Raw genomic sequence first — 25,352 nt, forward strand, 5'->3', positions numbered from 1 at the left:
TGAATGAGGACTGTTTGAAAATGCAATGTAGCAAAAATGGGTTCTAGATAGTGCTCACTGTGGACTTCTGATCCTCGTTCAGAAAAGGTTCTACACTCTTAAAGATGGTTCTTTTGTACAGAGAATGGTCCTATATAGAACTATGAACACTCAAAGAACCCTTTACATGGTGTAATCGTTCTTCCGATTGATGGAGAATGTGCTGTAGATGGTTCTGTATAGAACCTTTTTTAAAAAATGGTTCTATATAGCACCAAAAAGAGTTCTTCCATTTTGTATAATGTCAAGCTTGTAAGAATAGAGCAACCATTTTGGGTGCTATACAGAACCCTTTTAAAAAAGGTTCTATATAGAACCATCTATAGCACTTTCATGCACGTTTTCCATCAATCTGAAGAACCCTTTCATGATGTTAATCATGGAGAGGGTTTTTTTGAGTGTTCATGGTTCTATATAGGACCGTTGTCTTTACTAAAGAACCCTTGAAGAACCATCTTGTTTAAGAGTGTAGACCAGGGATGCTCAAAGTCTAAAGTCTGGCCAAAAGTGAGGACGTTGGATCTGGCTCAGCAGGAAGGTACCCTGACCCCACCCCACCCTCACCCTGCAAGAGAACAAACATGTTTTATACTGTAGAACTTTATTAGAGTCTTATTTTAATTTAAAAAATGTCTTTAAGTAACAAAATATTGTGTAATGTTCTAAAAATACATTTTGTAAAAACTCAGTTTGAAACATAACCTAAAAGTTTGGGCACCCTGTGATTAGAGTCTTGGTTTAGCTACTATGTAAGTTTGAGAGATTTGGAGACCTCACCGGCTTAATTTTATAACAGAAGCTGTGCTTTGGACCCAAAGAAATATGAAAAATTTATGGAATATGTATGAAATATATATATAAATAAATGTGTGTGTGTGCGCATATATATATATATATATATATATTCTATCTGTTGTCCTTTACACTTTATGATGAATGGACCAAAAGTCTGGTTCCATTGACTTACATTAAAAGTAAAGTGGATTTTTTCCTTTTTCTGTAAAGTTACCATTTTGGAGATACAAGGTTTTATATATATATATATATATATATATATATATATATATATATTCCAAGTACTTGGGATGTTGATGGATGTTTCATTTGAGAACATCAGCTGCTAAAAGTTCAGTACTGAAGAACCTGAGTACCCATCATGACAGTTGATGACAGTTTCAGTCTAGATCTACAGTCACATACAAGGAAGAACTAAAGATGCTGCAGCTGCTTATAACTGACTGTACGGTTTTATATTTACACTGTAATATATCCAAAAAGCTGATGCTCTGGAATTACCAAGACAAGCATGAAACTGCAAAATAATGTATTTATACCAAGTTAGAAACAGCTTTTGGAATGTCAGTCATACAAAAAAAACTTAATGGTAACAGAAAATCCTTCCTTGGTTCCGATGTGCGAGCACGCTGCAAAAAATGCTATCTTAGCCAAAAACATCTTTTTTCTTGAAATAAGCAAAATTATCTCTACTATTTCTCTAAATCAGAAATGATCTGCCTATTGAATAACACACTTTCACTAGATAAAATTAAGTAAAAATGTGTAGAAACAGGTGGAATAATCTTATAATATTCATACAACAGTCTCATCATGAGAAATATCAGATATATTAACTATATTTAAGATGTTTTCACTTGCTAAGACATCATTTTTGCAGTGTAATATCAATGCAAATTCCATAGTAGCAGAGCTGTTCAGTCCAGGCACCTGCAGTTTAAATCGCGAGTCCAAAGACGCTGACGATGCAGTACATCGATTTGTTCTCCCACCTCACCGTACAACTGCCTGTACAGAAACAGAGAGAGAATGTTTATTACTTTCTTATAAGAATCAAAATATAATAAAAACAGTTCCATGTTGCTCAGAATCACAAAAGGGTGTTAACACTGCAAAAATGATATATTAGCAAGTGAAATCATCTTAAATGTAGTTAATAAATCTAACATTTCTCATTATGTTAAGAATATTTTAAGAATATTATGTTTATTCCACTTATTTCTAGACATTTTTACTTGAAAATTGCTTATTTCAAGAAATGATGTTTAAAACAAGCAGAAATGTCTATAAATTAGTTAGTCTTATAATATTCTTTCAACAGTCTAATGAGAAATATTAGCAATATTTACTACATTTAAGACGTTTTAATTTTTTGCAGAGTATATCTAATATTTCTTATGTTGAGATTGTTGTACATTTATTATAAGATTATTCAACTTATTTCTAGACATTTTTTTACTTATTTTAAGTAATTTTTTTAAAGTAAAATGATCATCATATTGGCAGATCATTATGCTTATTTTAAGATTTATGCTTGAACCAAACAAAATGATTCTGCCGATGTAGTGAGATCATTTTACTTACTTAAACTACTTAAAACAAGTAAAAATACATCTAGAAATACGTGAAATAATCTTACAAAATTCTTACAACAGTCTCATAGTGAGAAATATTAGATATATTAACTACATTAAAGATGGTTTTACTTGCTGAGATCTCACTGTTTGCAGTGACTCTAACTTTTTGTGGTGTTGTGTGAGTCGTACCGTCGGTGGTGTTGTCCCAGAAACATGAGCAGGCTGTCTGCAGACCAGCTCCGTTCTTCTGCATGATGATACAGGTTACTGGTGAAAGGAATAAAGACAAAGTTGGTGAGTAGTAAAACAGACACCATCACAGAGTCTTTCAAAGCCGGGTGTAAAGTTTATCTTGCACTGTTGAGTTTCTCTGTAAAGCTGCACTATGTAAGGTTTTTTGGTTCCTTGCAGTCTCTGGCTTAAAACCACACACAGATATTTTGCTGATGCATTTTTGGCAAAGTGCTCTGGACACATCCTCACTCATAAAGAACTCGGCCTTTCCTGGACGCTCCTTTATACCCAACCATTTCGGATGGATGGATGAATGGATAAATGGATGGACAGATAGATAGATAGATAGATAGATAGATAGATAGATAGATAGATAGATAGATGGATAGTTGGATGGATTGATAGATGGATGGATTGATGGATAGTTGGATGGATGGATAGTTGGATGGATGGATGGCTGGATAGTTGGATGGATTGATGGATGGATGGATAGATGGATAGACAGATGGATAGTTGGATGGATGGATGGATGGATGGATAGTTGGATGGATTGATGGATGGATGGATGGATAGATGGATTGATGGATGGATAGATGGATGGATAGTTGGATGGATGGATAGTTGGATGGATGGATGGATAGTTGGATGGGTTGATGGATGGATGGATAGATGGATGGATAGTTGGACGGATGGATGGATGGATAGTTGGACGGATGGATGGATGGATGGACGGATGGATGGATGGATAGTTGGACGGATGGATGGATGGATGGACGGATGGATGGATGGATAGTTGGACGGATGGATGGATAGTTGGACGGATGGATGGACGGATGGATGGATGGACGGATGGATAGATGGATGGACAGTTGGACGGATGGATGGATGGATAGTTGGATGGATCGATGGATGGACGGATGGATAGTTGGACGGATGGATGGATGGATAGATGGATGGATAGTTGGACGGATGGATGGATAGATGGATGGATAGTTGGACGGATGGATGGATGGATGGATGGATGAATAGTTAGATGGATGGGTGGTTGGATGGATGGATGGATAGGTAGATAGACAGACAGACAGACAGACAGACACTTTATTGATACCGAAGGAAATTTTAGCAGAAACAGTCACTGAATTAGCAGTACAAACGTACAGAAAAAAGAAAAGTACGGAAAAGTGTAAAAACACTACACAGAGCTGCTGGAAAGGCTGCCACTCACAGCGGCACCAGGAGTATATTTCATCACCTGTTTAAGGTGTTTTTGAACATTTTACAATGTTCCTAGTATTAAATTGCTCCCATCCCGACGCGTGTTTTGCAGGCATCCGTTTCAGAATGAGCATATATTTACAAAAAAACAATAAAAGTGATCAGGTAAAACGATACATATTTATCTCTGAACTGTTTTGGTTCAAATACATCTCAAAGTAGATTTATAAATCACTGCTTTTTACATACTGTCCCAACTTTTTTGGAATTAGGTTTGTATTTTAATCTCCTTGGTGAGTGTAATACAGCAGCGCTTATAAGCAGATAAACAGCTCACAGTGAGAGCCCGACAGGCTAAAGCACAGCCTCCACACGGGGGGGGGGTGGTTAATAATCAGAGAACTCTACATCCCCAACAGACATTCACAACAGCTCATTTATTTATACGCTCTTATGATTCATCAAAATCGTACTACAGATTTTAATATAAATAATTTCCATTTTATTGCGCCACTTAACGTTTGCTCTCCTACTTTGTAGTCCAAAATAAATTTGGCACATTTAACACAACCTCATCTAATATGTGGCTGTGTTGATATGATATCACTAATCATATTTATTTTTGATGAATATTTGTATTGGATTAACTGTGTTTTCTATCAATTTATCAGACTTTTAATGACTTACAACCAGCCTCATCTGTTACAATTAACCCTGCCAATAGGATGAGCTGTAATATTTGTACTCACTCCGCTTTCGGCTAAATTGTTCATAAACAGTAGGAGCTGGAAACTAAGTTTAAGCTCCCAGTTGTAGGAGAGATGTGTGGGTTGCTTGTGTAAAAATAATGATCTCTCTCAAATACTTCTTTAAATTTAAAATGTCATTATGTTGTGTCCCTACGTCTGTGAGTGTTGAACCCTGGTGATGTTACAGTGGCTTTTACCGATGTATTTGAATGGTTTGCCAAGTTTGCTGAGCTGACTGAGACACTGCTCCACCACATTATTGGTCCACTGGTTCACTCTGCTGTGCTGATATGCGTTTCCACCAATGGCTCCTTCAACCGCCTAGACATTTATGACAAACATAAATTCATAAAAAACATCATAAATTCATAACAGCTATAAAACTGAGTCAGTTTTATTTGAAGGGGAATTCCACAGATTCTGCATTCAGAGTGGTTCGATGTGAAACAATTCTGGGGACTATTTTGCTGTACGTGCACCGTTCCAGCCCGCACGTATGTTAAAAATACATTTTAGACTAAAAACCATCACAGAACAGTCTCAGACATCAGGCAGTGAATTCATAACCATTTCATGTAGTAACTTTCTGTGAGGGAGCTTTTAGAGGTGGACGTCTGGTTCCTATCACCACCACTGTGAACAATTCTGACTGTGTAAGTTTCTCTAGAATAGAGCGTTTCACACCAAACCACTCTGAATGACTCTGTTTACATCTAAATGAGTTAACTATGCAGAAATGTGGAAAAGTGGGTGGAATTCCCCTTTAAAAAACACAAGGTGGTTGTCTGGTTGCCAGTTCCAGTGCCAAAAAGTGGCAAAAGACAGTTTCGTCAGCTGCAGTAAGGCTTTACCTCTTTGACGATGGTGCTCACTTCTTCCACGACAAAGGCAGTCTTGAAAAACAGAACAAAAAATTAGAACCACGTAACTTTTAATTCACCAGGAAATAAAAACTCTCTTCAGCATTTTATCCAGCAAAGAAGGGTAACTGTAAGTTAGTCAATCTGCATTTAATTAATAACATTACTAATTAAACAAAAAAGTATACACCGATCAGGCATAACATCATGACCACTCCTTGTTTCTGCGCTCATTGTCCATTTTATCAGCTCCACTTACTATATAGGTGCACTTTGTAGTTCTACAGTTACAGACTGTAGTCCATCTGTTTCTCTGATACTTTGTTCGCCCCCTTTTACCCTGTTCTTCAGTGGTCAGGACCCCCATGGACCCTCACAGAGCAGGTACTATTTGGGTGGTGGATCATTCTCAGCACTGCAGTAACACTGACGTGGTGGTGGTGTGTTAGTGTGTGTTGCGCTGGTCTGAGTGGATCAGACACAGCAGTGCTGCTGGAGTTTTTAAACACCTCAGTGTCACTGCTGGACTAAAAATAGTCCACCAACCAAAAATATCCAACCAACAGCGTCCTGTGGGCAGCGTCCTGTGACCACTGATGAAGGACTAGAGGATGACCAACATAAACTGTGCAGCAGCAGATGAGCTATCGTCTCTGACTTTACATCTACAAGGTGGACTGACAAGGTAGGAGTGTCTAATAGAGTGGACAGTGAGTGGACACATTGTTTAAAAACTCCAGCAGCACTGCTGTGTCTGATCCACTCAGACCAGCACAACACACACTAACACACCACCACCACGTCAGTGTTACTGCAGTGCTGAGAATGATCCACCACCCAAATAGTACCTGCTCTGTGAGGGTCCATGGGGGTCCTGACCACTGAAGAACAGGGTAACAAAGTATCAGAGAAACAGATGGACTACAGTCTGTAACTGTAGAACTACAAAGTGCACCTATATAGTAAGTGGAGCTGATAAAATGGACAATGAGCGCAGAAACAAGGAGGTGCTCATAATGTTATGCCTGATCGGTTTATATGAATTAAATAAGCAGCTCCAGAACATTAGACACACACTTTAAAAAGATGGTTCTTGAAGGGTTCTTCAGTAGAGGGAACGCCTCTGTTTAGAATCATGAGAAGCATTTCACGCTTAAACGGTTCTTTGAACGGTGAAAACGTTCTTCAGACGGATGCAGAGCGTGTTGAATATAGTTCTACACAGCACCAACAGCGGTTCAGAACCATTTTTTTGGTGCTGTAACAGTTACGGAACCATTTTCGAAAGGTCCTTGAAGAACCTTCTTATTAAAGAGTGTATTATAAACTAACGTTACATCCGGGAACTTCCGCTGTATACGTTAGGTTAGCTTAGCTTAGCTGAGGCGAGCGAGGTTCTCACTCGGAAAGCAAAGTTAAGACGGTAAAAACGGAAACTTGGTTTTCAGCGTAAGTTCGAGGTTATGTTTTACTGGTTTTAAGTGAGGTTTGTGGTGATTTTACCTCCTCTCCTGTCTGAAAATCGTCCATGGCGCCGTGTTTGTTTGTGTCCTCTTCTGTCGTTGGCAGCTGCCGCTCGCTGTTGTCATGGAAACCGTAGACGCAGCGCTGTGGTGCCTTCAAGCGCCCCACCAAACTCCAGTAGAGTCGAACTGCAATGAAAGGCGTTTCCGTACAACAAGAACGCCCACATCAGGAACGCCCCCCTATCATTCATTGGCCGATATGTCTGCAGAATGGCTTCTCTCATTGGTGGATACGACTCAACGGGGAAAACACATCAATATTTATAAAGACGTTACTGATACTAAATTAATATTGTTTCCACATATTTGCATAATGAGTATTTGGCATTTAAAAACAAATATACGTGAATCTGTAGCCTCTGGTGATTTGTAGAGTTCTGTCTGCGGTTTTGTGATCCCTGACTTGACCTTGCGGTCTGAATGCCCATCATAACGGTAGCAGTCAGCAGTGTTTTCAGCAGTACTACGCAATCTGCTCCATACCAGCCGTTATTTAAATTAATGTGTAATAACGGATTATAATATTAACGTCCCTAATGAGAACATCTAAATGAGAAACCATTAAGAGTTTGGTGGTTTGTAATGCGTTTTGGCTTTTCTTGATGGGTTGATCATGTAAAGGAATGGTTTACCAGGTGACCTAGTGACTGATTCCAGATACACTTCTAATTCTACTTGGAAACTAGTGGTCTCTAATGGTAACCATTAGGAGGCAAAAAACATTTTTTTTTAAATCCTAATGGTCTTTATTTATCAGGGGTTACCGTGGTGCTGCCAGCTTACACAATATAACTCTGGCAAGGTTGAGTATTGCTGACTATCAAGCAACCCTGTGCTTATTCTCCACCAGTTTTAAGGTCGTAGTGAAATGTTAATGTAACAGTAACTCACTGACATCGCGCGGTGTTTTAGGGCCACTAATAAACATAAAAATAGTAGACTTTGTCGTAATATTTCGAGACAAAAGTCGCATTTGTAGAATAAAATCGTAATATTTTGAGAAGAAAGTCTATATATATACATATATATACATACATATATATATATTTCAATGATAATATATTACGATAATAATTACAACATTAAAGTGGGATATTACCAGAAAAGGTATGCAATATTGTGGCCAAAGGCTTTGCAAAGGAAAAGCAGCACCTCCTGGTGTTGAATGAGGGGCGGTGAGTTGGTGGAGTTCTACTTTCATATCGATTCACCCATAAAGAAACACTCAGTCTCCCTGTCTCTCCTGCACATCAGCACCAGCCTGTTATTAGGATAAGAACCGGCTGAAACGGCTGAGCAGGAAACTGTGTTTATCTAGAATAAAGAGCCAGACGGACTCGGAGGAAACTGTCTGTCTGTGTTGATGAAGGAGAATCTCAGGCAGGGTCGTCTACACAGCTATCGGGGCTCCATGATCCACAGAGAGACAGGAGTGAGTGGAGCTCCGGCGCCAGTACAGCAACCGAGACCCCCACGCGTTATGGCAGCCCCCCAGTACAGCAGTTTATCCTCGAAATATCGTGATTTTACTCTCGTAATTTTACGTCTTTAATCTCTAAATAGTACGACTTTATTCCTCAAAGTCTACTATTTTTATTTTTTATTAACAGCGGCCCTAAAACGCTGTCGTAGTTCTGTGTACTCAGCAACGTTACTGTGGCTTTTACTCCAAAGCCCACCTGCCCCTGACGTCACATGAGGGGGGTTCCTGGGGGGGGCGTGCCTGCATCACAGAAACACCCTCATATGGTGCTGCAATTCTACCCTCCTCACCAAACTTGGGCCCAGTCCCATTTCTCCTTTTAACCCCTACCCCTTGTTTTTCGAGTGTCACCCTAACCCCTTGGAACTGAGTTACAGGGTAGTGGTTAATCTTCCCTCTGAAATGGGACCCTCAAATAAAAAGAGCATCACTTCATTAACAGCTACCAGCGCTGCTCTGTAGGCGACCCTGCCAGTCTGCAGTGACAGCAGAGGAGGGTAAAGTTCAGCTCCTCACTGCTGGGCTTTAGTTACATTTAGGGCATCATATGATCTTCAAAGAGGGGGGCAATTATTTATTATCGCCCACCCCTAATTCTTCAGTGATATGAAGCTGAAGTCAGATATTCACCAGCTTCTTGTTCGAATTTTCCCATTCCACCTTAAAAGGTGCAGCAGTTACATTCTGGCGCTTCAGGCTATTTAAGGTGGAATGGGAAAGTTAGCTAGCTAGCTACCAAGACATTAGCATCTATTAGTGATTTTTTTATGCTTGTTATGAAGAAAAGGACCATAATACACTGAAACAACATTAAACTAAGATAATACAGTGGTTATCGTAATTTTTTAACAGAGAAAATTCTCACATTTGTGGGTTTCATTGGTCTCTTGTTCTCTATCTTACCGGTTTTTCTTGTTTTCTCATATCTCTCTGTTTGGAGTCTCTGAAAAACTCTCTGTTTGGAGGGTCATGTAGCTCCAAGACTTCACCCTCCCCCTCTATCTCAACAAGAATCAGGACACCCTACCACTAGACATGAACACACAAAACAGAGGGCTAAGGGCTCAGTGGTAGGGGCGAGGGGTGAAATGGGACTAGGCCGCTGTCTTTGTTTTAAGCATTATCTCTCTCTCTCTCTCTCTCTCTCTCTCTCTCTCTCTCTCTCTCTGAGGCATGTGAAAATAACTGCAGTGCAATGTAAGGTAATAAAAACAAGAAGTGAGCACAGTTTATAGTGCGTTTATTTGAAAAATGTGTTATTATTCAGAGAACTGTAAAAAGCAGTGAATCACTGGCCAGCCTATAACCAAACACACCTCCTAGTGGTAACTGACCATAAAAAGGTCAAAAACAAGCTTTTGGACAGTCTGGTGGTTATTTCAAGAATACATTCATGTTTCTGGCAATAAAGGAAGATTATGAGGCGATATCAGTTACTCCACACTATCCGACGTTCCTTCAATCAAAACATAAAACTAAACATTCATTAAATATCTCGTTAAATAAACTGCAGCCACTGCAATACGAACAAAGGCAGGATTTAACATTTCCAGCCCTGCAAAGCTAAATTAATATTAAAACTCTACATTAATATTAAAATAATCAGTGCAGAATTCACACCATCGTTTGTCTCGTCAGCATTAAAACGTGTGGGAACACCAAACCCCGTCACTGAGGGTGTTAATTTTTCATCGTGAACTGATTCCATCTCCATCCATAATTTGGCATTTGTACAGAATGTAACCCCGCAAAGATTACTTACGTAATTATATGGATATTTTGGTGTGTCCTACATTTTAACATGTTTTAAGCAATTTTGTGTCCACTGGCAGATCGTTTTACTTATTATAAGCAATATTTCTTGAAATAAACAAAATTATCTTAATTATTTATCAAAACAAGAAATGATCTGCCACTTTCACCACATACAATTACTGAAAACAAGTAAAAATGTACAGAAACAGGTGAAATAATCTTATAATATTCTTACAACAGACTCATAATGAGAAATATTAGATATATTAACTACATTTAAGATGTTTTCACTCGCCAAGACATCATTTTTTGCTGTGTATACAAAACGTGATCTTTGGAAAGCTGTTAGTTCAGACTGGCAAATAAGAAGCTACAGCTTTGGCCTAATGTAATAAACTGCAACCTCATTCTGGAGGTTTTCCATTTATCCCCCTCCCTTTATCATCAATCAGCAACAGTCTTAGAAAACTGTACTGACGCCTGACAGCGAGCGGAGTCACCACGGTGTACAGTCACAGTGAACACATCCTCTACAGGGACACACATTTTAATACAAAAATACTGCTTATTTGTTGAACTGAACACATTGAGGTAGAAAATAAAATGTACAATGTGGCCTGTGCAAGAGTTATGGCACATTTAATAGTTATAATAATATAATATAGCGTGGAATAATAATTAATAATATAGTTATAACAGTTTTACTTTTCTTCAATATGTTTAACTCAGCAAATAAACATAATTTGTGCTCTAAAAATGCAGGAAAATGCTGTATTTAAGTTCCCTGTAAAGGGGGGGGTTCTAGATTTTGCCTGTAGGACATGGCACTGAGACATCCAATGGTTCTAGTCAGCATTTGGTCAAAGAAGGCAGGTCCAGCAGTGACGACTATACGGAGCCTGTGAGACATTCTTAGTAGCATTAAAGGGGAATTCCATCAATTTTTCAAAATGTCTGTCATTCAGAGTGGTTTGTAGGAAAACTTGCCGGCTCAGATTTCTTTACAGTGGTGGTGATAGGAACCAGGGGTTGCCATGACTACTATAGACATTTTATTTACTGGACGTCTGGTTCCTATCGCCACCACTGTAAACAATTTTGACTCAGTAAGTTTTGTCTAGAACAGAGCGTTTCACACCAATCCACTCTGAACAACTCTGTTTACATCTTAACCGTTTAACCTTATCTAGATCACTGTCCCGGTACCGGCACACTTCCATCAAAGTGTTCATTTCTGTTTTTTTAAAACATCATTTTTATGCATCCGGTTGTCCAGCAATTCAGTGATGCAATAAACCGCTAGAAAGCTTTAAATCCCAGGATTCAAATCCCGCTAACCATTTTATGATCCGTTATTCACAGCAGTTACAATCTTCTCTATCAAATATGTGGTTCCTCACCTTTAGAGCCTCGCCTCTCTCCACAGAGACACCATAATCCAGAGCAGGTGGTCTGATAACACGGCAAGAGTCAGAGATCAGTTTAGAGTTTAGAGTCAGGAGGAAATAAACTCCTCTGCTCTAGACTCTGTTATTCTGTGTCAGTGATTCATACAGTTATTCTGACAGGTGAGGGTGTTTCCATTCAAATGAGACCAAGATCATGACTGTGGCCCAACGTATGTGGGAACAGCGCCCCCTTTTACTTTGGGTACGCCGTTTTAGGCTAAAATGGGGCCACAGTTATCAGTTAATTATGCACAAAAGTGATGGAGTTCCCCCTTTAAGGCATAATGAATATGAGCATATGTTAAAAAGGCTTCCTTGATTGAAAAGAACAGTGTATTCGGCCCACTGTTGGGGTCCAGACAGAGAAAGCGCTACAGCTGATAACCGATAAGCAGCTTCTCTGTCAAGGAAAACAAACAGTGGTCCAAATCGCACTTACAGCAGAATTACTGCAAGACAGTCACAGAATATATGATATTTATGTATTTCTGGGGGCAGCAGGTTTATAAGGAGTCTGGCCACTTCCTATTTCCCCTGTTATATCAAGAACAGGACTGCAAAACAGTAGAGGGCGCCCGCGAGCGAGTCCTCAATGAAGGGGAGTGAATGGAGCTCAACAGCTAAAAACGAAAAGTTAAAATAGTTTCTAATCACTGAACCAGAACTTTCCTTTAATTTTAGACAGTACAAGGATGAATTTCACTAAAAAAGCAAAGAAAACTCACCTGTTTGTTTTCTTTTTTCTACAGTAAACGGGTTTTGGGCAGCAGAAGGCGGGCATTACTGCTACTGAGTGCCGATTGGCTGGTGAGCGGAGCAGCTCATTGGCTGTTGGCGCTCACTGATGTCATGGACATACATCAGGTGCCATTTTAAACTCCTATAACTCGAGTTTAAAAGCTCTTAAATATATAACAGCAGTGTTAAAATGTTTTACGCTGTTCTGTGTTCAGGAAATGAATGAATTCTTTACATTAAAAATGTTTAATAATTTATAAACCATGATTTTACTCAAATGCTCCATCTTAACCCATTCATTTTGGACTCGCTCAGGAGCGCCCTCTAGCGTTTGAAACCCGGATAACATTACAGCGTGGCAGTTCTCCTCTCTACAAGTTCTCTGGCGGTACTTTAGAAAGAAGCATGTTTGTTCTCTCAGTGGAAGACTTCGTCCTGGGTGAGCAGCCGAGACTCTCCGTGGCTGAGAGTGAAAAAGTGATCAGGGTTCAGTCCGTGGGCCACCATGGCATTGCGCATCCTCACTGGAGGTTCTAGATAATACTGACAGAGAAAACACAGAGAACCTTCAGTCAGAAACAGTAATGACTAAAGGCAAGCGAGTGTTAGACCATTACCTCCATACTGCTTTATTTGTTATAACATGTTTCAACCAACCAGCAGACAGCAGAATTCTGTAAAAGGGGAACTCCACCAATTTTTCAAAATTTTCTACATAATTAAATGGTTAAGATATAAACAGAGTCGTTCAGAGTGGTTTGGTGTGAAACGTTCTGTTCTAGATAAACTTACCGAGTCAGAACTGTTCACAGTGGTGGTGATAGGAACCAGACGTCCACCTCTAAAAGCTCCCTCACAGAAAGTTACTACATGAAATGGTTATGAATTCACTGCCTGATGACTGAGACACTGTTTTATGGTAGTTTAGAAAACTTAAACTCCATTCATGGTGGAGGGATACATGCAGGGCGCTGTCAGGCAAAATAGTCCCCAAAGAAAACTTATTATTTCAGATTTTCCACTATTTTCCATCATCAACATTCCATATAAACTCAGAAGACTCGTGTAGGTTCACTGGTGGTTCTGGATAGTAAATAAAATGTCTATATTTGTGTTGTAGTCATGGCGACCCCTGGTTCCTATCACCACCACTGTAAAGACATCTGAACCATTTCACACCAAACCACTCTGAATCATCATGAAAAACACTAATATTACAATAAATACAAATAATATCAGTACAGTAAGTGGTGGTTTTATGTATGTCAATGTGTTTGCTTAACCAATTCGAATCCTCTCCTCAAGGAAGCCCAGTATTACCTGTAGTTATTACTCAAATACCTGGTTCATCTAATCGCTTCATTATGTTAAATGGGTGCTGGAGACAGAATTAACCAAATCCACGCAAATACTGGGACACCAAAGAGATGCTTGGGAGCAAACTTTGTCTTTGAAAGTAGTTCACAAGACATCAACAACTTTACTGTAAACAAAAAAATCGTGTTGCTTTTTACTGCATTTATGTTTGTTTACATTTATTCTACACACTTAGAAAAGATGGTTCTTCAGATTGATGGAGAACGAGTTTTATATGGTTCTATATAGAACCTTTCTGAAAAAGGTTCTATATAGCACCAAAAAGGGTTCTTCTATTGTTACAGTCTTGACATTGTAACAAAAGAAAAACCCCTTTTGGTGTTACATAGAACCCTTTTCAGAAAGGTTCTGTATAGAACCATCTGTAGTGCATTCTCCATCAATCTGAAGAACCACTTAACGATGCAAAGAACACTTTGATCAGGCAATGGGTTCTCTGAGTGTTTGTGGTTCCCTATGGAACCATTTTCTTTACTGAAGAACTCGAAGTATATATGGTGTTTTTACAAGCATAACAGACTTACTGCCAAGATTTGGTTTTAAATGTCTTTTAATGTGTTTGGGTGCTTAAGGTACTATATTATATATATACATATAAACATGTGTGTGTGTGTGTGTGCTTTTATTGCTATACTTGTGAGGACCCCATATCCTCACTATGATAGGAGTATATGAATTTTTTGCTCAAGTGAGGACATTCTGCTGGTTATGGTTAGGTTTAGGTTTAAGTGTAGTATTATTTAGCTACAGTAACACAAAAATCAATAAAAACCTATGGACGTCCTCATATGTATAGCAAGACAAACGTGTGTGTGTGTATAAAATATAAAAGTGAGACTCAACACGGTACAGCAACAAACGCTGTAACACCACCATTATAACATCATTACAAAGCCACCTTTGTGTCCCTTTATGTCAGGAGGACAAAGAGAAAAATGCACAGTCAGAGCCAATGAAGTCTCAATAAAAACAGGCACTCAAAAAAACAGAGAGCATGAGAGAGACAGAGATGGAGAGACAGAGATGGAGAGATACCTCATAGGCCAGGGCGAATGTCCCCCAGTGAATAGCCAGCGAGTTTTTGGCCTGAACATCGATGTGGATTTGAACAGCCTCCTCTGGGTCCACATGCTGTGACTTCATAATGCCTCTGGAAAAAGAAGAAATCATCCATCACTGTCAGGGCATCAGTCCTGCAACGGCACTCATACTGCTACTGCAGTTAGAGGTGCACAACAGACCATCAGTCGACATATTACTCGGCAATAAAAGAGAAAATGTATTATCATCACCCCAATATTTTAATTACAGTAGGTACAACTGATTATTCTGTGCCCTGTTATTAGCTCACACAAGGACATGTGATCACAAAGTCCCAGAAGACTGTGACTCTGGATAAGGAGAGTTTCTGCTAAATAATGTTAAATATTTACATAAAATAATACTGTTTACAGTCACTGTCATGTATGATTTAGCTGTGTCATGTGTATGTAACATAAATCAGTGAGCTGAGTTTTAACCCATTTTACACACACACACACACACACACACACACACACACACACACACATACACACACACTGTTTCTGCACTTCAATTATTAGTTACTGCACCTGAAATTCAATATTGATGCATCCTTAAAGGGGAATTCCACTAAATTTAGTAAAATCCTGCATAATTCAACTTATTACAGTGCCATTCACAGTGGTTTGGTGTGAAACGCTCTGTTCTAGAGAAACTTACCGAGTCAGAACTGTTCACAGTGGTGGTGATAGGAACCAGACGTCCACCTCTAAAAGCTCCCTCATAGAAAGTTACTACATGAAATGGTTATGAATTCACTGCCTGATGACTGAGACACTGTTTTATGATAGTTTTCAGAAGCTTTTGGCCTAAAATGTACTTTTAAGATCTATTCATGGTGGAGGGATACATGCAGGGTGTTGTGAGGCAAAATAGTCCCCAAATAAAACTTATTATTTCAGATTTTCCACTATTTTACCATCATCAAGATTCCATATAAACTCAGAAGACTCGTGTAGGTTCACTGGTGGCTCTGGATAGTAAATAAAATGTCTATATTTGTGTTGTAGTCGTGGCGACCCCTGGTTCCTATCACCACCACTGTAAAGACATCTGAACCATTTCACACCAAACCACTCTAAATCACTCCGTTTACACCTGTATTTCTCTACCTCACCTGGGCAGGTATGCACCGATAGGGATGGCGGCCAGGTCAAACGGCCCGAAACGCTTCCCAATCTCCTCAAACACCGAGCAGTACCCCGTGTCGCCTGCGAAGAAGAACCGATTGTTGGGACCCAGCACGGTCCAGCTGCCCCACAGCACCCTGTTGTCGTCTGTAGGCGTGCGCTTGCACCAGTGCTGCGCAGGCGTGCACACCAACGTTACGTCATCATGGCCGGGGACGCAGTTCTCCTCCCACCAGTCCAGCTCGATGACGTTCTCGCAGCCGTTCTTCCTCATCCAATCCAGCAGCCCAAGAGGAACGAACCAGCGCAGCTCTGCGCCGAACCGCGAGTTCAGCGCCACCACCGAACTCAAGTCCAGGTGGTCGTAGTGCGTGTGGCTGATGAGGACGGCGTCCACGCGGGGCAGCTGCGCCACGGTGCAGGCCGGACCCCGGTACCGTTTGGGGCCCATGAATGACATGGGGGAGGCCCTCTGGCTGAACATGGGGTCCGTTAGCACCACCAGCCCATCAATCTCCAGCAGCACGGTGGCATGGCCAAGCCACGTCACCCGCAGGGACGAGCCTACTTGCCCACACTGCTCCGGGTTCTGGACGAAATACGGCTCCAGCACTGGCAGTTCCTTATCCAACACCTTCAAAAGAACAAACAGAAGAGAACGTAACTTGTGATGCACATCTCAGCAGCTTACAGATGAATCTACCTCATACCATTTCAAATCTGAAGGCAATGTCTGCTTATAAGGGGTGAAAAGGTTTGGTCCAAAATTGATCTGCGGTTCAATTACAGTTCGCCAAAACTTTATCTTAAAACTATCGTAAAACAAAATCTCAGTCATCAGGCAGTGAATTCATAACCATTTCATGTAGTAACTTTCTGTGAGGGAGCTTTTAGAGGTGGACGTCTGGTTCCTATCACCACCACAAGTTTCTCTAGAACAGAGCGTTTCACACCAAACCACTCTGAATGACTTTGTTTACATCTTAACCATTTATTTATAAAGAAATTTTGAAAACTCAGTAAGGATCCCCTTTAAGGGGCAATAAAAATAAATAAAAAAGTTGTTTAGACAACTTTTCTACATTTCTAATAAATTCTATTTCTATTAAATATGTCGTCCTGCTTGCCATGGGGGGCTCCCATCAGCAGGTAGGGGACAGCTTGTGTATTTTACGTATAAGACGAACCAGCACTGGGGAGTATTACCAGAGCCAGTTTGTGAGAAGCCTGGCCTCTTCTTATTTCCCCCGTTATATCAAAAACATGGGTGCTAAACACCAGAGGGCGCCGTTTTAAACTCATATAACTGGAGTTTAAAAGCTCTTAAAAATATAACAGCAGTGTTAAAACGTTTTACGCTGTTCAGGAAATGAATGTATTTGTTTACATTAAAATGTTTAAGCATTTATTAACTATGATTTTGCTCAAATGCTCCATATCAACCCATTCATTTTGGACTCACTCGGGAGCGCCCTCTTGTGTTTGAGAAACCCAGAAGACATTACAGAGTGGCAGTTCTCCTCTCTACAAGTTCTCTGGTATTACATCATGTTGAATCACTTCAGCATAACAAATGTGGTTGCGGCGTAACCATTCGCTTCAACTGAGCTACCCTCAACGTGCTGTATCCTCCCACTGAAGTGCAAGAACACACCTGCCCCGTTACCTGCAGGCCCACACGTGCCTACAGCACCTGTCTGAGGCTGGAATGTTTACCTCTTTTGAGCTGGGAACGTTGCTGTGGTTCTTCTCCATGAGGAAGAGCCGCAGGGCAGTGGCGTAAGAGGGGAACTGCCAAGTTGGCCAGGGGTTCACGAAGCGTCCACTGGAGTCCCGCCTCGAACGGGTCACTTCTTCCTCGTGCCGGTAGTTCAGGCGGAAGCTTTTACGTGAAGAGCTGCTCTTCCTCGGTTCCTGCGTAGAGGGGTTCTCTCCGGGGCCGCTGGGGGTCTCGCTCTCACCTTCCGCCATCAGCGTCTTCTCTTCTTCCACAGTTCCGCCTTCCGCCATGACTTTACGGCCCGTTTCTGACCTGCAGCTAAACAAAACGCAGGTTACAGAAACGCGTTACATTAAAATGTTCTGTGTTTGCAAACAAACTTCGCGGTTTTCCTTTTGAGCCTCATTAATTTAAAGATAGATGGACCATTTTAACAAACTTGTTCAAACTAAGGAACCACAGTAAAAACAAATATAAAAGCAAAAAAATAAATAAAAAACGAAGTATTCAGAGTTTTTACAACGACTATATTCTGATCTACTTAAACCCAAAGCATTAATAGAGACAGGAATACAAAAAGAAAAAACATATACAAAAAAGTATACACATAAAATGTTTTATCTGACAGGGAAAACTACACATCCCTTACGACTCGTACAAAGTGCAGCAGCATCCTAACAAAAACAACACAGAGAGATCAGATCAGTCCTGTTTTAAAAGAGCTGCACTGGCTGCCTGTATCATTCAGGATAGATTTCAAGGTTCTGCTACCAGTTTTTAAAGATCAAAACAACCTTAAAGCACCGCTTACATCACAGAGTGTCTGTCTGTTTATGTTCCGGCACGTAATCTAAGATCTGCGGATAGTGGCCTTCTACAGACACCCTCTGTAAAATACAGAAAACGTGGAGAGACTCGTTCAGTTATTCTGCTTCTAAACTGTGGAGCTCAATTCCACCTTTTATTAGACAGTCAAGCTCAGTGCTCACTTTTAAGAAGCACCTATCTCTTTAAATTAGCATTTAACTAAAACTAACTAAGTACTAATGATCTTTTCTATAACTATGTTTTATCACCTGTCTGTAAAGCACTTTGAGCTGCCACTGGCATGAAAAGTGCTAATTTTATTTATATTATTATTATTATTATTATTATTATTATTATAAATTATTATTATAATCATCATTTATATTGTACTTTCTATTGGGAGGAGTCTGTCCCAAACCCCAAACCCCTAAATTTACACTTCTGAAAATAAAACTAACATTTTTTGTATTTTTTTAAAACTGTTTTTAAATATTTTCTTTCGAAGTGAAGCTGAAACAGTTCAATTTTATCATGAATTTAATTTTCAAATAAAACACTAATTTTTATTCTAAAAATGCTGTCCCGCGTTTTCGTGTCACTACCGAAACAGATGTTTGGTCAGTAGGTGGAGCCTTATTTTAGCGCCCCTGCATTTCAGAGCAGGAAGTGAGGCTGCATCCCTGTCCCTCATGGCCACGTGGTGAGCAGTTAGATCACATTGTGTTGAAGTAAATGAGTCCCAAAGTCTGAAAACCAGTGTGGAACTTTAAGAATCATCATATTTTCTGCAGTTCAGCACTTTTTAGTGTTTTAATGTAGAATATGATGATTTTCTGTGTGAACAGCTGTTCAAAGCTGTGTTTGCTGGTCATACCAAAAAAACCAAAAGAACAGGGTAACAAAGTATCAGAGGAACAGATGGACTACAGTCTGTAACTGTAGAACTACAAAGTGAAACTGTACGGTCAGTGGAGCTGATTAAGTGGACAATGAGTGTAGAAACAAAGAGGTGGTTTTAATCTTAGGTGTATAACTGCCATGCAAAGCAGAAAGTGGGGGTAAGTTTGAGATCTGATGAGATGAGATAACGTCACATCACTGCCAAATTCTTACATAACAGCGTATAAAGTTCAATAATATGTAACTTGTACACCTAGAATAAAGTTTGCAACGTCCCAAACCTCAAAAGACTGACTCATTAGCAGCGCTGTACCGTCCAAAAATGATCATGTTCACTAACTTTCCGTTCCACCTTAAATGGAGCAGCAGTTACGCTGCGGCGCTTCAAAGACGCGCCGCAGTCCAAGTGTAACTGCTACACCATTTAAGGTGGACCGGAGAATTCGAAAAAGAAGAAGCAATTTCAGCATCGTATTTTTTTCTGAAATGGTTTTATAGGCTATAAAAATGTTAAAGGCCTGTGTTTCCTACCGCACACCCGCAGATGAGCCGTGTGTTTTTGTACCTGTGGTGTTGGGCAGACAGCAGCAGCGTGCGGGGCCTGGCGGAACTCAGAGCTGTGACCTGCCGGAGCAGCAGCTTCACACCGCAGCCCAACACAGCTCAGTGAGCTCCACAATCAGCGCCTGTCCCTCCAAACCGCAGCACAGAAGACAAAGAGCGCATTGGAGCTCAGTCGTGCGGCCGTCGAAGAGGCTATTTACATTAACTAACTGTGTTTATGAAGCAATGAGGGCTTGGCAGGCTAGCCAAATAGGAAAAAAGCGCCTTTTTCAAAATAAAAGTCCCGAGGCAAGCTGCAAGAAACATTGCACTTCTGCTCATTGGCCACTTTTTGAAGGGGAATCCCTTTTTGTTTTTCAAAATGTCTTATAATTCCGTGTTTGGGATGTAAACAGAGTGATTCAGAGTGCGAAATGGCTCATTGCAGAGACTCTTTTCTTTAAAGTGGGGGTGATAGGAACCAGGAGTCACCATGACTACGACACAATTTTTATTTACTGTACAAAACCACTAGTGAACCTAAAAAAAAAGTTTTCTTATTTTATGTATCCCTCCACTATGAATGTATTTTTAGGCCGAAATCTTCTCGAAAATATCATAAAGGCAGTGAATTCATCACCATTCCATGTAGTAACTTTCTGTGAGGGAGCTTTTAGAGGTGGACGTCTGGTTCCTATCACCACCACTGTGAACAATTCTGACTCTGTAAGTTTATCTAGAACAGAGCGTTTCAGACCAAACCACTCTGAACGACTCTGATTACATCTTAATGGTTTAATTGTGCAAAATATTTGAAAAATCAGTGGAGTTCCCCTTTAAAGTCCACCTACCTTACAGGCTCGCTACGTAGGTGTCTAACAAATCTATTGCTATTTATTTATGTATTTATTTATTTTTTACTCAAAGTACTTCATGGTCAAATGGTAAATTTGAGAAATACAGACAAAAGGAAGGGATACTGACGTGCCTTTTCAGATTGATCGTTTAAATTGATTGTCTTTCTAAATAATAAGCTGAAAGGACTGTTGGGTTTGTCTTTGTTCGTGCGGATGTATTTGGGCTTTAGAGAGTAACTCAGACGTAAAGTAATGAATAATTAGATTACTTTATTTCAGGACGTAGTCAGTCGTTAATGATTACTTTTTTCATAACTAGCCCATTTATGTTGACTTTAACCTCAGTACCCCAAAAGAGAAGTTTTGTTTTCTTTACCTTTTTCTTAAAATTGTGATTTTTTTTTTTTTTTGAAGGGGGGTGGGGTGCTTTGCCTCGTGAGGCCCCGCACATTGTTTCCTTTCCAACTGAGACAGTAAGTGTCTTTAAAGGCAGTTAAACAAGAACATATAACCACATTGAGAATCCTCTGTTCACTGTGTGGTTGGCGAGTGTCTTCATTCCAAAATACATGTAATGAACATCCTATTACGACAAGCAGGTACAAACAGGGATGTCTTCGCACTGCACTGCAAAGAATGATATCTTAGCAAGTGAAAACATCTGGAATGTAGTTCATATATTTAATATTTGTCATTATGAGAGTGTTTTTTTAGAATATTATAGGATTATTTAACCTATTTCTAGGCATTCACTTGTTTTAAGTCATTTTCTCCTATGAAAGTGTCTTATTCCATCTCACAACGAGTCTTATAATAATCTCATAATGTGAAATATCAACTACATTTAAGACGTTTTCACTTGTTAAAATATATTTGGTAACACTTTCTATGAATGTCACATTTGTAAGCATCTATAAACACATTTATATCATGTTATAATGCATTCATACGGCATTATAAACATGATTATGAACATTTATAAAAATGAATTACACTTTATAGCCATGTTTATTATACATTATGAATTGTTAATATAATGCATTATAAGTAGTGTTAATAACATGTTATACTGTCAGTGCCAAAAACGTCAGTCCCAGCTTGGGGAGCGTAAAGTAAAGACAAATACCAAGCTAACGGTGGTGAACATTACCTTTCCCACATTGGGTAAAACACTGATGGCAGCTCTAGTTTAAACTCTGACATTTGAAGCCTGTAATGTGCTTTACTGTGAATGTTTTAGTGTTTCAGTAAATCCTTCAACTTGAAGCCTCACTCTGAACACTGGAGGAGGCTTTAGTACAGTACGCTTCACTGTACTTAGAGCGGACAAATACAGCTTATGAGCTCTTATAATTTGTTATGATCAGTACTTATAATGTATTATGTTAACAATTCATAATGCATAATAAGCATGGCTATAACGTCATGCATTTTTATAAATATTTATAGCCATGTTTATAATGCCTTATGAATGCATTATAACATGTTATGAATGTGTTTATAAGTGCTTACAAAGGTGACATTCATAGAAAGTGTTACCATATATTTTTTTGCAGTGTAGCTAAAAGTAAGGAGCGGCCCAGGGCCCCATGAACATAATAATTAGATATACTGTACATGTTGATCAAAGATTTAAGAGTTTTATTGTCATTCGTGCACTAAAACATACAGTTACACTGTACAATGAAAATCTTACTAAGCTAAACCTCCATTTACAAAATATAAACAGAGACAGGCATGAATAAGTACTTAAAAATGACCTGTGCAGTTTTGTGCAAAGAGCCAAGGACACACTTAAAAAAGACGGTTCTTCATGGGTTCTTTGGTAAAGAAAATAATTCTGTATATAACCATGAACTTTTAAAGAATGCTTTGTATGATTAAAGGGTTCTTTACATCTTAAAAGTGTTCTTCAGATTGATGGAGAACGTGCTGTAGATGGTCCTATTTGGAACCTTTTTAAAAAGGGTTCTATATAGCACCAAATGGGTTCTTCTGTTGTAACAAGGTTGGCATCATGACAATATAAGAACCCTTTTGGTGATATAGAGCCCATTTAAACTGCATTCTAACATAGGTATACTTGCCCTTTAGGTCTGTGGGGGCTGTGTGAATGGCAGTGCTGACTGCGTCGTCAGCGGACTGGTTCTGCAGAGGGTCCGAGGTTCTGACTGTCCTTTTAAAACACTTCATCACTATTGGAATAATAATCACACTGCAAGAAAATGATCCCTTAACAAGAGAAATCATCTTAAATCTAGTCTTAATATCTAGTATGTCTCATTTTGATGTGTTTGTGCGAATATTATAAGATTATTAAAATAAAAAATATGTTAATATTTTGTTATTATTTTACAAAAAAATAATATTTTACAAAAAATATAAATGTATTTTATATTTTATAAAAATAATTAAAATATGTTACAGGTTAATATAATCTAATATGTCTCATTTCTCATTTTTCTAGACATTTTTTTTACTTTTTTAAGTAATTTTATCTTATGAAAGTGTCTTTTTTGTTTCATTTTTCTTGTTTTAATCAAAACAAAAAAATATCTTTATTATTTCCCTAAACAAGAAAAAAGATCTGCCAATGGAATTAGACACCTTCACTGGATAAAATTACTAAACTTTTCACATTTTTAAAAAGTAAAAATGTACACAAACAAGTGGAATAACCTTATAAAATTCTTATAACTGTCTCATAATGAGAGATATTAGATATATTAACTTCATTTAAGATTTTTCCACTTGCCAAGAGATCATTTTTTGCAGAGCACTGTGAGAAATAAAGGTTCTGTTCAGGTACATTTTTCATTCATCAAGGTACAAACAGTGTAAATGTTCCCTCAAAGCTCCAACAGTGGTTTTAAGGTCTGATTGTGAACCTTAAATAAGTGTTTCCAGGTGAAAAGTTCGTATTTGTACCTTTTCATAACCGAATGTTTTAAACAGAACAGTAAAATAAAAGCCTGGAGACGAGACGGGGTGTGTGGAGTCAGTACAGCTTAGAACATATCATTCAGTGGATTATGGTTCAGTTATGTTCCCTGACTAAAGGTACTGAGATGGACCCTTGAGGGTTCCACCCCAGTGACAGGAGGGGTACTGACCCAGTGACAGTTTAGTGCCTCTATTTCTGAGTGTTTCTCACTATAGTGGCAGATAATTTTGCTTGTTATAAGGAAATTATCTACCAATATACTGAAAATTTTACTTACAAAAAATTACTCAAAACATGTAAAAAGCCTAGAAAAAAGTTAAATAATCTTATAATAAGCTTACAGCAACTTTAACATGAAGAATGTTACATATACTGACTAGATTTAAGACAATTTGACTTGCCAAGAGACCATTTTTGTGTGTTTAGGGAGGTCAGGGTGCTTTTCACTGGGAGGGGCACAATGGTGGTAGGCTTGAAGCAGGTGGGCACAGAAGCTTGCATGAGGCTATTCAATATGTCTGCAAACACATCCGCCAGCTCTGATGAGCAAACTCCGAGTGCAGGCCTGGGGATGACAGTGAGCGATGTGTTCAGTGTGCTCTCCGTGGCCAAAGCCCCTCTCTGTGGGTCGATGCTGAGGGGCTCAAAGTGAGCATAGAACTCATTCAGCTCATCTGGCCGTGTGGTGTGGCTGGTTCTGACCCCCTCTGCTCCTCTGCTGGTAATCTGTGAGGTGTTGCAGGCCTTGCCACCAGTGCCAGGGGTCTGCGGTGGTATGGCATCCCTCCAGCTTCAATCTGTACTGTCTCTTGGCCTCTTTGATAGACCTAGTCAGGTCATATCTGACCCTTTAGTAGTTCTCAGCATGGCCTGAGACAAATGCATGGAACACAGACCACAGCGCAAACAATGAATCTAGTATTTCTCATTATGAGACTGCTGTAAGAGTATTCTAAGATTATTTTACTTATTTCTAAACATTTTTACTCGTTTAAAGTAATTTTATCTTCAGAGTTTATAGTTTTGGATTTTCACTTTCTGTAATCGTACCTACAGCTTTCCTGTGTGAAACTGAATGCAATATAGAGTGTCTAAAGGACGTTGACAGGGTTTTTCTTTTATAATTATGACTTAATCTATCGTAATTATGATTTAGAATCTCATAAGTATGTCATTATTATGGCTTAATCTCTCATAATTATGACTTTCTTTCACATAATCACAATAATAGAATTCAATCTCATAATTATGACTTACTTTTTCATAATTATGGCTTAATATCTCATAATTATGACTTAATATCTCATTATTATGACTTACTTTTTCATAATTATGGCTTAATATAATTATGACTTAACATCTCATAATTATGACTTAGAATCTCATAAGTATGACTTAATATCTCATTTTTATGACTTAGCACATCATAATAATGACAACATCTCATAGTAATGACTCATATTTATGACTTAGGATCATAATTATGACTTCCTCATAATTACAACTTAATCTTTCATAATTGTGACTTAGAATCTTGTATGTCTTAATATCCCATAATAATGACTTGCTATG

General features: G+C 39.0%; 2 protein-coding genes across 4 annotated transcripts; both read right to left on the bottom strand.

Annotated features, from left to right (window-relative positions):
- Positions 1-385: 385 nt before the first annotated feature.
- On the bottom strand, positions 386-7,130 carry dynlt1 (dynein, light chain, Tctex-type 1). 2 transcript variants are annotated; one of them, XM_036577762.1, is made up of 6 exons: positions 6,973-7,130; positions 5,461-5,502; positions 4,807-4,930; positions 2,601-2,678; positions 1,765-1,842; positions 386-604 (listed from the first exon to the last, which is right to left on the bottom strand). In XM_036577762.1, exons 1-5 carry the CDS (start codon positions 6,997-6,999, stop codon positions 1,772-1,774), a joined length of 342 nt encoding a protein of 113 aa, XP_036433655.1. In that variant the 5' UTR covers positions 7,000-7,130; the 3' UTR covers positions 386-604; positions 1,765-1,771. The 2 variants fall into 2 exon arrangements, with proteins under 2 accessions (XP_036433655.1, XP_036433654.1); XM_036577761.1 differs by lacking the exon at positions 386-604 and having other exon boundaries at positions 1,656-1,842.
- A 2,571-nt stretch (positions 7,131-9,701) lies between these two features.
- napepld (N-acyl phosphatidylethanolamine phospholipase D) lies at positions 9,702-20,251 on the bottom strand. Of its 2 annotated transcripts, none has more exons than XM_036577764.1 (5): positions 20,002-20,251; positions 17,726-18,041; positions 15,997-16,643; positions 14,832-14,946; positions 9,702-12,962 (listed from the first exon to the last, which is right to left on the bottom strand). In XM_036577764.1, the coding sequence occupies exons 2-5, from the start codon at positions 18,017-18,019 to the stop codon at positions 12,837-12,839; spliced, it is 1,182 nt and encodes a 393-aa protein (XP_036433657.1). In that variant the 5' UTR covers positions 18,020-18,041; positions 20,002-20,251; the 3' UTR covers positions 9,702-12,836. The 2 variants fall into 2 exon arrangements, with proteins under 2 accessions (XP_036433657.1, XP_036433656.1); XM_036577763.1 differs by having other exon boundaries at positions 17,726-18,047; positions 20,002-20,250.
- Between the last annotated feature and the right edge of the window lie 5,101 nt (positions 20,252-25,352).

The sequence above is a fragment of the Colossoma macropomum genome, unplaced genomic scaffold, assembly GCF_904425465.1.
Source record: "Colossoma macropomum unplaced genomic scaffold, Colossoma_macropomum, whole genome shotgun sequence".
NCBI classification, from domain to species: domain Eukaryota; kingdom Metazoa; phylum Chordata; class Actinopteri; order Characiformes; family Serrasalmidae; genus Colossoma; species Colossoma macropomum.

What these genes read in the sequence shown, in the direction of transcription:
- dynlt1 (XM_036577762.1), bottom strand. Translation starts at nt 6,999, where the DNA reads ATGGACGATTTTCAGACAGGAGAGGAG. An exon ending in ATTTTCAGACAGGAGAGGAG is followed by an intron (nt 5,503 to 6,972) that starts GTAAAATCACCA and finishes CTGTTTTTCAAG; the next exon opens with ACTGCCTTTGTCGTGGAAGA. An exon ending in TGAGCACCATCGTCAAAGAG is followed by an intron (nt 4,931 to 5,460) that starts GTAAAGCCTTAC and finishes ATAAATGTCTAG; the next exon opens with GCGGTTGAAGGAGCCATTGG.
- napepld (XM_036577764.1), bottom strand. Translation starts at nt 18,019, where the DNA reads ATGGCGGAAGGCGGAACTGTGGAAGAAGAGAAGACGCTGATGGCGGAA. An exon ending in ACGTTCCCAGCTCAAAAGAG is followed by an intron (nt 16,644 to 17,725) that starts GTAAACATTCCA and finishes GTTCTTTTGAAG; the next exon opens with GTGTTGGATAAGGAACTGCC. An exon ending in CATTCGCCCTGGCCTATGAG is followed by an intron (nt 12,963 to 14,831) that starts GTATCTCTCCAT and finishes TTTCTCTGTCAG; the next exon opens with TATTATCTAGAACCTCCAGT.